Here is a 13,759-nt window from a genome sequence, read left to right as displayed (position 1 = left end):
GCCAGTTTCAGTAAAGCCTTCAACAAGATTCCCCATGACATTCTTGCAAACAAGCTTGTAAAATGTGGGATAGACAAAATAACTGTTACATGGATTTGTAATTGGTTGACTGGCTGAACCCAAAGGGTGTTCAACAATGGCTCCTTTTCACCCTGGAGAGAAGTGACCAGTGGGGTTCCACAGGGCTCTGTCTTGGGCCCAGTGCTATTCAACATCTTTATCAATTACTTGGATGACAGAATTGGAGGCATATTTATCAAATTTTCAGATGATGACAAATTAGGAGGAGTAGCTAATACCCCAGGACCTGAATAGATTAGAATGCTGGGCCAAAGCTAACAAAAATGAAATTCAACACAGAGAATTGTAAGGTACTGGAAAAATGAAATGCACAGATATAGGATGGGCAACACTGGGCTGAATGAAACTACATGTAAAAGGGATCTGGGAGTCCAAGTAGACCACAAGTTGAACATGAGTCAACAGTGCGATGCGGCAACTAAAAAGGCCAATGCAATTTTAGGCTGCATCAATAGAAGTATAGTGTCTAAATCAAGGGAAGTAATAGTGTCACTCTATTCTGCTCTGGTCAGGCCCCACCTGGAATATTGTGTCCAGTTCTGGGCACCACAATTCAAAAAGGACATTGAGAAACTGGAGCATGCCCAAAGGAGGGCGACTAAAATGGTGAAGGTCTGGAAACCATGCCTTATGAGGAACGACTTAGGGATATGGGGATGTTTAGCCTGGAGAAGAGAATACCTGAAGGGATGTTTAAATACTTGAAGGGATGTCACATTGAGGAAGGAGCTAGCTTGTTTTCTGCTGTCGCAGAAAGGAGGATCCAGAGCAATGGATGCAAGCTCCAGGAAAAGAGATTCCACCTCAACATTAGGAGGAACTTCCTGACAGTAAGGGCTGTTCGACAGTGGAACACACTCCCTCAGAGTGTAGAGGAGTCTCCTTCCTTAGAGGTCTTTAAACAGAGGCTGGATGGCCATCTGTCGGGGATGCTTTGATTGAGATTTCCTGCATGGCAGGGGGTTGGATTGGATGGCCCTTGCAGTCTCTTCCAACTCTACAATTCGATGATTCTATCTCTCTTCATGCTCTTGAAGCACTTCCATTCTCTTTCTGAGAGATACAGTTGTAAAAGCATGTATTTTATTGCACTGGAAAAAATTGTTTCGCAAAAGTATGCTTTTACTACCATCTCCCTCTGGAAGGAGAAAGGATGTGCTACAACATCAAGAGGAGGGGTAAGCAGAAACCCAGTGCTCTCTTGCTTTGACATGCAATAAGACTCCTGGAGAGATGGTGGTGTCTCTTTCTCTGAACATCTTCAAAAAGGGATTGGAGAGACTGCTAGGGATGCTCTAGCTGGAGTTCCTGCACTGAGTAGAGGCTTGAACTTGATGGCCCTTGGGGCCCTCCCAATGCTATAATTTAGCAATTTTTTAATGGACTGGCATCTGAATAGGCATATATAGGATTGCACTGTTAGCTCCTTTCAGAGAATTAATGGAAAACAGTTCCAAGGGTAGAAAGAAAGAATGGCTACAGTCATCTTAAGGATGTAATACTGATGCCCAGATTGTTTATTAAAAACAGTTCTTGGCAGTCTTATATGAATTGCATAAGGCTTCATCTACTGGGTTGATACTTGTCAACAAAATGAATTCCCGAAGAATCTCCTAACCTACTTATTGTTTATTGTTTCTCCACAATTAATTTCCCCATGTACTCAGCTTCTGGGAATCAGGGCCCATTTACATTACCGAAGAGCTGTACCTGGTTTTAATTAGACACAGAAACGCCATCTTAGGAGGCTTCTTAGCTTTCAGCTCAATTGCTAGAAGGAATGGGTTGTCAGAGAAGTGCATTTAAAAATGCAAAATGATGATAAGTTTACTGAACCCTGGGTAAAAGTTTGTTACCAAGCACAAATCTTAATTGCATAATCTGTGTTATTATTATCATTATTAGTCACAATGGTAAAGAACACAAGAAACAGCCCTGAAAATTAACTACTTTTACCATTTTGCTTGATGAAATGCCTCAACTCTCCCTCCCTCCCTTTTTTTTTTAGCAACTTCTTCTAAACTTTATGTATACTCTTGTAGGAAGTATGAGGAAGAATATCATCTAGAAATTGTGATGACTGTGAGAACACAATTTTTGACCAAGTTGCACAGCTTTAAATATCAGGCTAGCAGTCCCAGATCCATAGACAAAGGTGTTTAAAGCTCATGTGCATGTGCCCAAGTAGATGTTCAAAGGTGAAGGGAAGCTGCTAAAAAAGAAAAACCTCAGGAATTATGACTCCATAAACAGAATAAAATAAGAATTGCCAGGGATGTCATATACTTGTATATACTTGTGTGTACAAGTATCTGAAATCATCAGATTTTCCTTTCCAGTTTTTAAAATCAGTTTATTATTAAATTAATGTATTTCTTGCCAGGATCCTACATCAGTGTCTTAGGGCCTGTACAGACTGCCCCTTTTAGCACCAGATCGGGGCTGCAAAAAGGACACCGTAGGCACCGGCACCAAGGCTTTTCAGTGCTCCTTTGGCCCTGTGTCATCTAGACACATCACCAGAGGAGCGCTGTGACACCACCCACCGTGTGGTGTGGCATGTGGTGTAACACTGGCCTGGGGGTGTAGTCTGGGTGTGCGTCATATGGACACCATGCCCCAACTCCACCCCGAGGCCAGCCTTAATGAACCCTGATGGTCTGTATAGCTTCTTAGCTGTGAAAGTGTAAGTAAGTATAGTCTCCTAGTCTCACTCTAAACTTACCTTGACAGTTAGCAGCCCCTCCAAGCAATAAACTGGGAGAACAGGGCGCAGTAGGATGACCTTTCCAGCTTCCTTCCACCAGAAATATGTAGTGTGACAAGTAATTGCCATAGGGGTCTTGTTTCTGAGGGTCACATAGTGGTTTGCTAGCAGGAGGCTGCTAGAAATGTCATCCTGCTGCACCCCAATTGCCAGCAGAACATACCCCCATTGTTCAGAGCAGCTCCCTAGAGTTTAAGGTGGGATACAGGGGACATTTACAATTCTGAGAATAATGTCACTATCATGAATACATAATACAGCTGAATGCAAAGCAGTTACAGTTTTGTAACTCTTGGTTATGAATCCATAACTGTAGTACATGATGCTATATCCTGCCTTACTACCTGTGAGATTCTAGGAACTGTAGCCCAAATCATTAATTTTGCAAAGTTGTACCCAGTTAAGTTAATGGGTTAGTACAGAACTGAGGCAGAAGATGACAGCATTACAGTCAGTCCTCCGTATCCAAGAATTCTACATCCAGGCATTTGACCATCCACAGTAAATTTCCACCACAGGTTGAAAATGTTTTTATCTAAAATCCAAAATGCAAAGCTTGATTTTACCATTTTATATAAAGAATACCATTGTATAACATCATTATATATAATGAGACTTGTATATCCTCAGATTTTGGTATTGTTGGGGGGGTCCTAGAACCAGATCCCAGTGGATACCAAGGGTCCACTGTATTATTTTTCTCTTCTCGTGTACTTTTGCTCACATAGGGAATGATTGTACTCATATCAGCTCTCATGTGGAATATAATAGAAAGTAAAGCCCAGCTACCAAAACCAACCTGAATAGAAAAATCTAACAAGATGTCTACACATGCATATTTTCATAAGAATGAGAGCTCCAACATACAGTCCTTAAATTCTGGCCTTGAAAACGCTTTTGAAACCCGAATGCCAGTGAGTACACATTTTACTACCTTGTTGTTTTTTTAAAAAAATCCTCCCATTAAAAACTCTCCACGGAGTTCTAAAAATGATGGAATTGGTACTTGAACTGACAACTGCGCTGATTTAGATCAAACACCTAAAATTCAATGTAAATACAAAACAAACAAAAAAAGCCCGGTTTGGCAGCTGTCTACTCATTGTTGCTCTGTTCCACTGGATAATGTGTACCAGCTGGGTGATGCCATAGAAATAGAACTGAAAAGGACAGAATTTATTATTGGCTCAATATCCAAGAGATCTCTGATTGTAGTGTTGGAAACAAATATGTTTCTAGCCCTTAAACTTAAAAAAAATAGGCTTGATGGCAGAGATAATACAGTTGGCCCTCCATATTCATGAATTCTTTATCCGTGGATTCAAACATCCACTTGAAAATATGTGGTGTGACAAGTAATTGCCATGTTGTTGTTGTTGTTGTTGTTGTTATATTTCTTTATATCCCTCCCGTTACCCAGAGCAGCTTACAAGATTAAAAACAGTACCATTAAAACATAGAAAAATGTTACATTAAAATAGGATTAAATTATTACAATATTAAAACAGATTGCATTAAAATACTTTAAAAGAATACAACATCCAGCTTGTTCTTTAAAAACTTTCTGCTTTAAAAGCCGATCTGTAGAGGAAGGTCTTTGCCTGCCAGCAGAAGGCCAATAAGGAGGGAAGGGAGTTTCACAGTCTAGGGGCAGCCATGGAACAGGCTCTCTCATGTTCCCACCAATGGTGCTTGTGATGGGGGTGGGACAGAGAGAAGGGCCTCTCCTGGGGATCTCAGACCCTGGGCTGGCTCATACAAGGAAAATATTGTTTTAAAAGTATAAATTCCCAATATAAACCTTGATGTTGGCATTTTATACAAGGGATGCCATTTTATTATGCCATTCTATTTAATGTGACTTGAGCATCCACTGATTTTGGTATCGACACTGGCTCCTGGAACCAAACTCCAGGCCCATTGTAGATAGTGAAATGACCAAAGCCAGAGAAGGGGCTTACCAGATTTCTAGTGTTTCTAGAGGTCAAGGCTTCACTACCTACTGAGTTCCTTGCTGTTCTGTTATCAGACAGAATAAATTACTTGAAAATAGATATATGTTTTCAATATATACAAATTTGGTGTATGAGTCAAATAATTTAGCTTTTCTCATCACAGATGTTGGGATTTTTGATTTTTTATTCAAAGTGCACATGGATCTGAGAATTAATTGTCCTTTGCATTCCCCACCTACCCCTGCACTCATAATTGCTGCAGTATAAAGTGGAAGAAGAGCCATAATCAAGCAATTCCAGGGGGGAGCAGTTGTGCCAAAGAGAGTATTAATCTGTTCTGCCAAAGAGAGGAAGGTGTATCTTTAAAAACGTCCATGGCATGGCAAGTCCATGACTAGTAGTGCAATCCTATGCATGCATAGGCCATGCTGATATGTCCTGAAGACAGCAAGGCCAATAAGCTAAAACATAATCAGAACAAGTCAAAGAACCAGGTGGGTGAGTCTTGGGTTCAAGAATTTGGTAACCTGATAAACGATCTGTTCTTGAGGAGTTTACACTATCTCTGAAAAATTCTATGTGTAGTCTAGGGACTTTCTTTAATCCAGCCTTGTCACTGCAAATCCAGGTGGCCTCAGTGTCCATGTTTGCCTTCTGCAGACACTACAGCTCTTCTTGGATAAACAGAGTTTAGTTACAAATCTCCTCTCCTGCTGGGACTATTAGAGTGAGTTTTGTATAAAGATGCCCTGGAAGACAAGATGGATGTTATAGTTGGTTCACAATGCAACAGCCAGGATGATAGCTGTCACACAGACCATGTAAAATCAGTTCTGAAGAACTTGCACTGGTTGCACTGAAATCCATATAGTAATGTGGACCTGTTGAGCTCCAAATGACTTGAGACCAAAGTGTCTAAGGAACACTTCTCCCTTACTTATTTTCTTAGGCTTGTAGGAGACCTATTTTGTGATCCCATCTTTGGAGAAGTACATTGCTTGTTGATCCCAAGACAGGCGCTGCTCTTAGGTGACAACCCGGTTTTGAAATCCCTTTCCCTAAGACAGTAATACTTGGACTTTTTATTCTTGGGATCCCCCTTTACATCTACATGTAGATGTTGTCCTCCACCCCACTTGACGTAATATATGAATAAAAATATTTGTTGATTTAGTGTGCTTGTTTTCACTTGCACATTCTTGTATATTCCTATTTTAACATTTTATAAGGAAATAACATTGTTCAAATTAGAAGTTTTATTTAAGTTAATTCAATATTTAATTCAATGCATGTATAAATTTTACACATAAAAAGTTTGAGAAGAGCAGGAAGAGGGCTCACAAGTTTCCCACCCTCTTCCTCTTGAGCAACTGTCACCACCCCCAGGGGTCCTGCCCCACTGTTTGAGAATCACTGTCCTAAGATATATTCCTGGTATCAATCTTATTCTCTTTGCAGCACCAAGTTTAAACCTCTATGTTCACCTGGGCTGTTACAATGTATTTGACCCTTGCTGTGGCTTAGTTCATACATTCATTTTTATTACCTGCATTTTATATTTTTATTACAATTATTTATTTAAAAGTGTTAGTTTATTGCTTGTTATTTAATGCCATCATTACTTGCTTTGGGATAGATAGATGGATAGACTGATTAGCTTTACCAAAGAGGAGAAAATAATTTAACATAAATAAATAAAGGAAGCCTCTTTAATTCAAGTCAGCTCACAGAAGGTAAATTTCTTAAGAACTCAAGCTGGATTTTCCCGACTTTTCTTTTCAACACAACTGCAGCCATGAGTAGAATGGAGGTGCCAGTTAACATGGGCAGCAAAGGAAAGAGGATACTTAACTCATGCTGTTTTCTAAATATAAATCCTAAAAATAAATCCTACATTCTACTGTTGCTACCCAGAAACTCCCAGGCATAGCATATCTTGCAGGGAAAGATAAAAATGTAAGAGGTCCAGTGGATCTCCCACTTCAGATATCTTTTATACTGTGCAATCTGGTGCGAGAAACAGAAACAGAGTTATATATATATATATATATATATATATATATATATATATATAATACAGCTAGTGCCAGCATTGATTCTGACTATAGATAGTTGCTGGTCCAAGGGAAGGTTGGTTCACATGCATTGTCCAGGGGCAGGAACATCACTAGGGGGGTGCAGGCTACACCAGGTAACACCCTAAGAAGACATGATACCACTGCTCCCCAAATGTCTGTTTTTTTGTCAGAAATGGGCCATGGCATTTGACCACATCCCATTAAACCCTGGAGCTCAGCAGTAGAGAAGGCTCAGTGGGCAGAGAAAAGAGAGACCTCAGGTTTTGTTTTTGTTTTTATTCTTCAAATTTTCTTTTAAAACGTGTTACCAAATTTTCACTTTAATCACATGAAACTATATTGTTGTAAATATATCTCACTGTGGGTATGGTATTGTAATTTAATAACTTTAATTTTTACTAGTTATGTTACAACTATTGCCATTACATTCAGTGATATACGGGAATTACAATTTATCAGTAGAATTAGTACAAAAAACATTATTAAGGAATCTGTATGGTGTGGTATGGGACGAGGTCAATGGAAGGGTGACACTATGAGTTACTGCACCTGATGATGCCAGTCCTAGTGACACCACTGTGCCAAAGAACAGCACAACTAAGTTCCACAGATATGAAAGATACTCACAGTTTTTAATCATCCTTGATGAGAAAAAGTGTCGTCACAAATTCAGACACATTGACAAAAAAAGATAATGCTAGTAATAATAAATTGCTATACAATTTGTCACATTTCAGATTTTAAAAAAAAATCCAAAATTTTCATTTCTTAAAAAATTTTTAGCTATAGTGTGCTTGTATAATATGAATCTTCACTCATGAATTCAGGTGATGGTTGTGTGACCTCACCTTTTTGCTGAATACAGATTTTGTGAAACAAATTCCATATATACAAATGTGCTTGATTATTGCCCCATTGTGCAATTGGGATGTACAGTGGAAATCTTTGCAATCTCAGTGGAGCAAGTGGTACATTGAAGGCACTGATAAATAGTCAAACGTTCATCCAAGAACACATGACTGCAAATGCAACAGTTACACATGTGGAACTCTGCTTATGCAGCTGTGAACTGAATACCAAGTTGGAGGAAAAAGAAAATGGGAGGAGTAGAGAGAAATTGGGACATTTTAGAAATAGCTAGAATAGCTGAAAAAGTGGAGCAACAGAAGATTAATTGGGACTGTCCTTGTCACAGCAGGACAGCTGAAGGGCATGGAAATGAAAGGATTTTGTTTTAGTGTGAGGCTAGGGGGAATTTTGTTTAAAAAAAAATCTACTAGGCATGTCCAAGGTCTTGGATGCAACTAAAATAGCTATTTGGATAATAGCTGTGGTAATCCTTGCAAGTCAACAGAACCTCAGGAAAAGATCTAGGGAACGATTTTTTCTTTTGGTTAGTGCGGCTCAGTCAGTTACTTCCAAACTGTCATGTTTCAGGTTTTTCTTATGCCCCAAGTCACACAGAGAATTATCTGCAATTGGCTTGGATGGTGCCGGCACATTAGTGGTGGTTGGGATGATGTGCTTTTTGGCAAAGACGAGAATCAAAGGGCACCTATATGGCAAGAAGAGCCTTTCTGTCTTACCCTTTAGATTCTGGGGACTGGTGATGGGCAGGAAAATTGGGGGGGGGGGGTTTAAGGCATGTTGTCTTTTGAATTTTGAGGCTTGGTGGGCATATTCAATCAGGAACTGCCTTGATAGCAAGAGATACATCAGGCAGCAAGAAACTATTAGATATGGATTAGTGTCAGAGCCATGACATTCTTGGCTCATCCCTGGCAGGGCAAAGGAGGTCATGTGGATGACACTTTCCAGACAGCCTTGAATAGTACTGCCGATGATTGTAGAAATGTTTATAAAGTTTATTCAGCTTTTGCATCCTGCCTCTTTCTTTTAAATAGCTGCACTAACCATTTATGCAAAAGTCCACAATGGATACAACATTGGCATGTCTGGTTTCAGATCTGTGATATCAAACTGCACTGATACCTTTATTCAATATCCTTGTTCATATCTGTACTTTCCAGATAAACGAAGACAATAAAGAAGACAATGAAGAAAGAGATGATCCAGAAGAAGAAGTGAAGGCTGAAGATGACATTTATGTGATGATGATGAGATCAGAATCTCCTTGTAATGCACTTGGTAAGTTCCTAGTACAGAAATTTCTAGGGCTGCTTAACTGGGTTCTCCCTCAGTAATGTCTCATTGTTAAAATGAGAGTGGAAAAACCCTCTGATATTGTGATCAGGTTTTAATTTTAAGGTACATTATTCATGAGACTTTAACATGTTACATTTTGCTCCTAAAGCCACCCCAACTTAGAGCATGTGATAAGTTTTGCTCCTAACTCTTTGTTGCACTGAGCTGAACAGAAACCTGGAGTCTATAGTATGTATGTATGTATGTATGCATGTATGCATGCATGCATGCATGCATGCATACACTCTCACAGAGAGAGGAGGGGTGGTCAAAAGTTCTTCCTTTAAACCATGTTACTATTCCCGATGCTTCCCATGTAAGACATTTGCTAGGACATCCATAGAATAAATACATAGCTGGTTGTACCATGGATGAGTTTTCCTTCCCACCTTTGCTTTGTAGCCTTATAAAAGCCATTGGTTTTTGCTACTGTTTGTAGTTAGATAGTGTACTAAAGGGGAGCCACAGTCAATTCAGACAATTTGACCATTGTTTTGGTTACTGATATTGCAACTATCACAGTGCAGTGTTCCCCAGTCCTCAGTATCCAGATGTTTGGGACATCATCTACCAGCCAGTATGGCTAAAGTTTAAAGTTTATGGGAGTTGCAGTCTATCAGCATCTGGGTCATTGATAACTGAAGCTGCAAACAAACAAAATACTGAGATATATTGATCACAAACAGGGATAACCACAAAAATTATACTGAAACAATTTGCCAATAGTATCTTTCCCCTTCTGCCCCTATCTTGACTCATTTTGAAATATATTTTTTTTAAACTTTTTAAGGTCAGGTTTAAAATGTGTTTTTAACCTGTTTTTAAAGAATATTGGCTTAGATCTGGGGTGGGTTTTTAAAATCCTTTTAAATGTTTTACTGTGCTTCACTATGACAGCCCCAGTGAGTAGAAAAGCAGTAGACAAATTTTATAAGTAAATAAATAAAATGGTCTTTGAGGTCATTCAAATTTCTCTTCCTTGTATGTGCCCTCAAGTTAATTCCAACTTGTGGTGACCTAACCATAGAGTTTTCTCTGAGCAAGACTTGTTCAGAGATGGTTTGCCATTGCCTTCCTCTGAAATATACCCGACAGCACCTGGTATTCCCCGGCAGTCTCCCTTCCAAATACTAACCATGCCTGACCTTGCTTAGCTTCCAAGATCAGACAGAACCTGGTGTCTTTGAAGTAGTTAGGCAGTTCTCCTCCTTATGGTCATATTTATTCCAAGTTGAAAACATGTTAAATAACCAGCCAGCAAGCCACACTGTATTTATTCTTACAGTTGCGTAACCTATGACCTGCTATGCTCATGCATAGGTACAGTGCTGCATTCAATGCTGGAAAGGGATTGCTGAGGCCTGCAGGGAACAGCACTGTGTTACCACAGTCATTTGGAGAACGTCTAATATTATCAAACACATGAATATGTTGTGTGTGGCAAAGTTATAGAATCTAATGAAAGCCTCCACCATTCATTTAATAAATATTTTAGAGATTCCTCCACTGGAGTTATAGATGTGACAGCTTTCCACAGTATTAGTTCATGAAAGTTTTATTAGCAGTGCTGCTGTTGCTCCTGTGAAAATCTGCAAGATATGAAATGCTTCCAGATGGTGTATTTTAAATGAAGTACTAATCTAGCCTACCCAACATTAATAGGCAAAAGAGAACACCCTGGAGCCTTTCGGAAAATCGAGAAGAACAGAGGCATGGACAATGAGGCAGAACAAGAAGAAGATAGAGGGGAAAGAGTGGTAGAGAAAGAAGCATCAGCAGAAGAAGAAGGAAATAAATCTGAGGAAAACCTGCATCGCCTGGGTGGTAATGATGAGAAACATAATATCACAACCAAGGAAGTCTCCCAGTCACATGACAGAGATGTGAACTACGCTGAGAGGCCACCATTACCACCTCGAGTTCAACCTATTACCACAAGACAGGATGAGTTTCCCTATCTGTCTCCAGGTACACACATATGGAGGGAGCAGGAATGAATTCTGCAAAGATGTGTACGGTAGAGCTACATTCATCTACATGTCCAGTGGGATGCTTTGCGAGGGGGGAGGGCCCCAAAATTATAATGTATTATATGCTTACCTAGGAATAAGGCACATTCATCTCCATCAAATTTACACCTGTATGGGGTGGAACTGAATGATAATTAGATTATGACCTTGCATTGACATGGAAAAACATATTCAGTTTACAAAAATAGGAATTATTTCAGGTATCCATGGGAATTTTACTAACATAGCAACATTAGAAGCTGACTTATTGTTAATGACATGTGCTGACACTTTAACTGCCAATGCAACATGGCATGGCAGTATCTAAACATTGTGGCACCATGCATGCATCATCGCTGTGTGTGAGTGCACTATTGGTGCACGCATGACACCTGCCACGCAGACTAAAAAGAACCCTCTTTGAGCTAATGGAGGCTGCAGTGTTTGCTTGGTGCAATCTCCATCAGGAGTAAAAACGGGCGGATCCAGCCCGCCCTTTCGAGGCAGTCTGCCAAACCCCTAAGATTCAGTAACCAGACTAGTAACCTTCTGTATGTATGTGATAAAATGGAATGTACCTTTTTGTCTTTTCTCTCATATAGCCCAGTATTTTGGACTGGCTCTACAAATGGGTGTGGAGTTTGAATTGTTCTTGCTTCCAGTCCTCATCATATTGTTGTTCCGTACCTTCAGTTTGTTTCTGGCTTATGACAACCCCAAGTTTTGTTCAGATACAGCAGAACAATACCAAATCTCAACAAATTTAACAATTGACAAGACGCTTGAGGACAGGGGAGTGATATTAAAGATATTGCCACTGTGTAGCATGTAGCAACAAGTATTGTGCCTTTTTACCTGGAATAAAAATTGAAGTGGGTTTTGCTGTGCATGTGCATGATAAAAGTATTACTCTTCTGGAAGATGGTACCATTTGACCAAATCACTTTTTGCATGGTTGCCACCTTTGAGTGGTTATGTTCTTACAAGAACCACCTACCCCAACAGAAGAGAAGGGATTAAAAGATTCATTGGAAAGAATTTAGAATAGCTGGCTGGACCGCCAAATTATTCTACTGCATTGTGAATTTATCTGTAAGCACACACACACACAGGCAGTGCCAGTTAATATCCCAGGGATGAAGCAGAATCCCTCTGAAGCACTTTCTGCATGAATCTTTCAGTATAATTGTGCTGTGTTTCCATGAAGTATTAGGTTGGTTTCATCTTTGGGAGGGGATGATCGTTTCTTTTCAAAGAGAAACTGTAATGAGTCATCCCTCCACATTCTTTAGAGAGCAGTTTACTGCAGGTACTGCAGAAGAATAGCTAAAAAGCCATCTGGAGTCACCCTTCCCCCAAAATCACACACACACTTTCAGGGAAAGGTTTCTTTTTCAGTGGCATCAGTGCCCCCTATGGAGGTTCAAAGCCAAGATTATTGGGAGAAGAAGGAGGACAATATAGGAGGAATAGCATGTTTCTCACACAAAGCATTTTATACTGCATTTATTTTTAATCCAACCCATTGGAACATTTTAAAAGTGGATTATTTAAAAAGTTTTTAAAGATAAAAGGATTATCAATATGCAGAACATTTCTTTATTATTTATTTATTCTATTTATATGCCACATTTCTCTCAATGTGGGATCCAAGCCAGTTCACTAAGTTAAAAACAAGATAATCTAAAAACTTGATAATACTTATAAAACACAATCATCACATTTATACCAATATTTTTAAAAGTAAAAATCATTCAAAAGCATAGCAAAGTGTTTTTTTTAAAAAAAAAAAACATACATACTCCCATAAAAAGCTCCCTGAAAACAATTACACATTAAAAGCCTGTTTGAACAGGACTGAGAGAAAGCCCTCTCCTGATCTTAAAATTTGAGCTTGCTCATAGAAAACAACAGAGCCAGCAAGGTACAGTGCTTTATCTATTGGACTAGGACTCTGGAGACCAGGGTTCAAATCCCAGCTCAGCCACATAAACCCACTGGGTGACCTTGAGCAAGTCACATTCTCTCAGCCTCAGAGAATGGCAATGGCAAACCTCCTCTGATGAAACTTTCCAAGAAAACCCAATTGTTTCCTAGGGTCACCATAAGCCAGAAACGTCTTGAAGGCACACAACAACATAGTAGACTTGGGCCTGTTACAGACCACCCAAAAGGGGCGGTCTCGGGCCGCTGCCGGTTGCAGTGCGGAGGAGTCGTAGCAGCCAAATCGCGTGACTCCTCCGCGCTGTAAAGAAGGAGCGTGAAAATCGCGCTCCTTCCAGCAACCCGGAAGAGACGCCGCAAGTGCCAAAGCGCACACTCACAGTGTCACTTCCGGGCCGCGACGTGCGGACGCAGAGCGTCCGTTACGTCAAAATGGAGGCGGCCATGTGGAACGGCCGCCGCCATTTGTTACGGACTCTGTCTGTAACAGGGTAAGGGGCGTCTGGAAGAGACGCCCCTTTTTCAAAATGGGATGTCCTAAGGACGTCCCTTATGGCGGTTTGTAACGTGCCATAGATACAGTCTTTAGGCCATGTAGGGCTTTAAAAGTGATAACCAGCACTTTGAATTCTGCCTGGAAATTGACTGGTAGCCAGTGATGCTGTTTCAACAAGGTGATAGTATTTTTCCTGTAACTGGCCTCAGTCAGCAGTCTGGCAA

The 13,759-nt window shown here is 40.1% G+C and overlaps 1 protein-coding gene across 1 annotated transcript in view; it reads left to right on the top strand.

Moving 5' to 3' along the window:
• The window catches only part of BANK1 (B cell scaffold protein with ankyrin repeats 1), a 206,171-nt gene that overhangs the window by 149,447 nt on the left and 42,965 nt on the right, over positions 1–13,759 (top strand). Inside the window, exons 8-9 of the mRNA XM_089527249.1 lie at positions 8,912–9,029; positions 10,749–11,054. Of these exons, the coding sequence (XP_089383375.1) occupies positions 8,912–9,029; positions 10,749–11,054 (424 nt within the window). The remainder of the gene's footprint in view (positions 1–8,911; positions 9,030–10,748; positions 11,055–13,759) is intronic.

This window comes from Sceloporus occidentalis, unplaced genomic scaffold (genome assembly GCF_023333645.1).
Source record: "Sceloporus occidentalis isolate IW3139 unplaced genomic scaffold, rSceOcc1.0.p SCAF_5, whole genome shotgun sequence".
Classification (NCBI taxonomy): Eukaryota; Metazoa; Chordata; class Lepidosauria; order Squamata; family Phrynosomatidae; genus Sceloporus; species Sceloporus occidentalis.
This window is presented reverse-complemented; position numbering and strand designations above follow the sequence as displayed.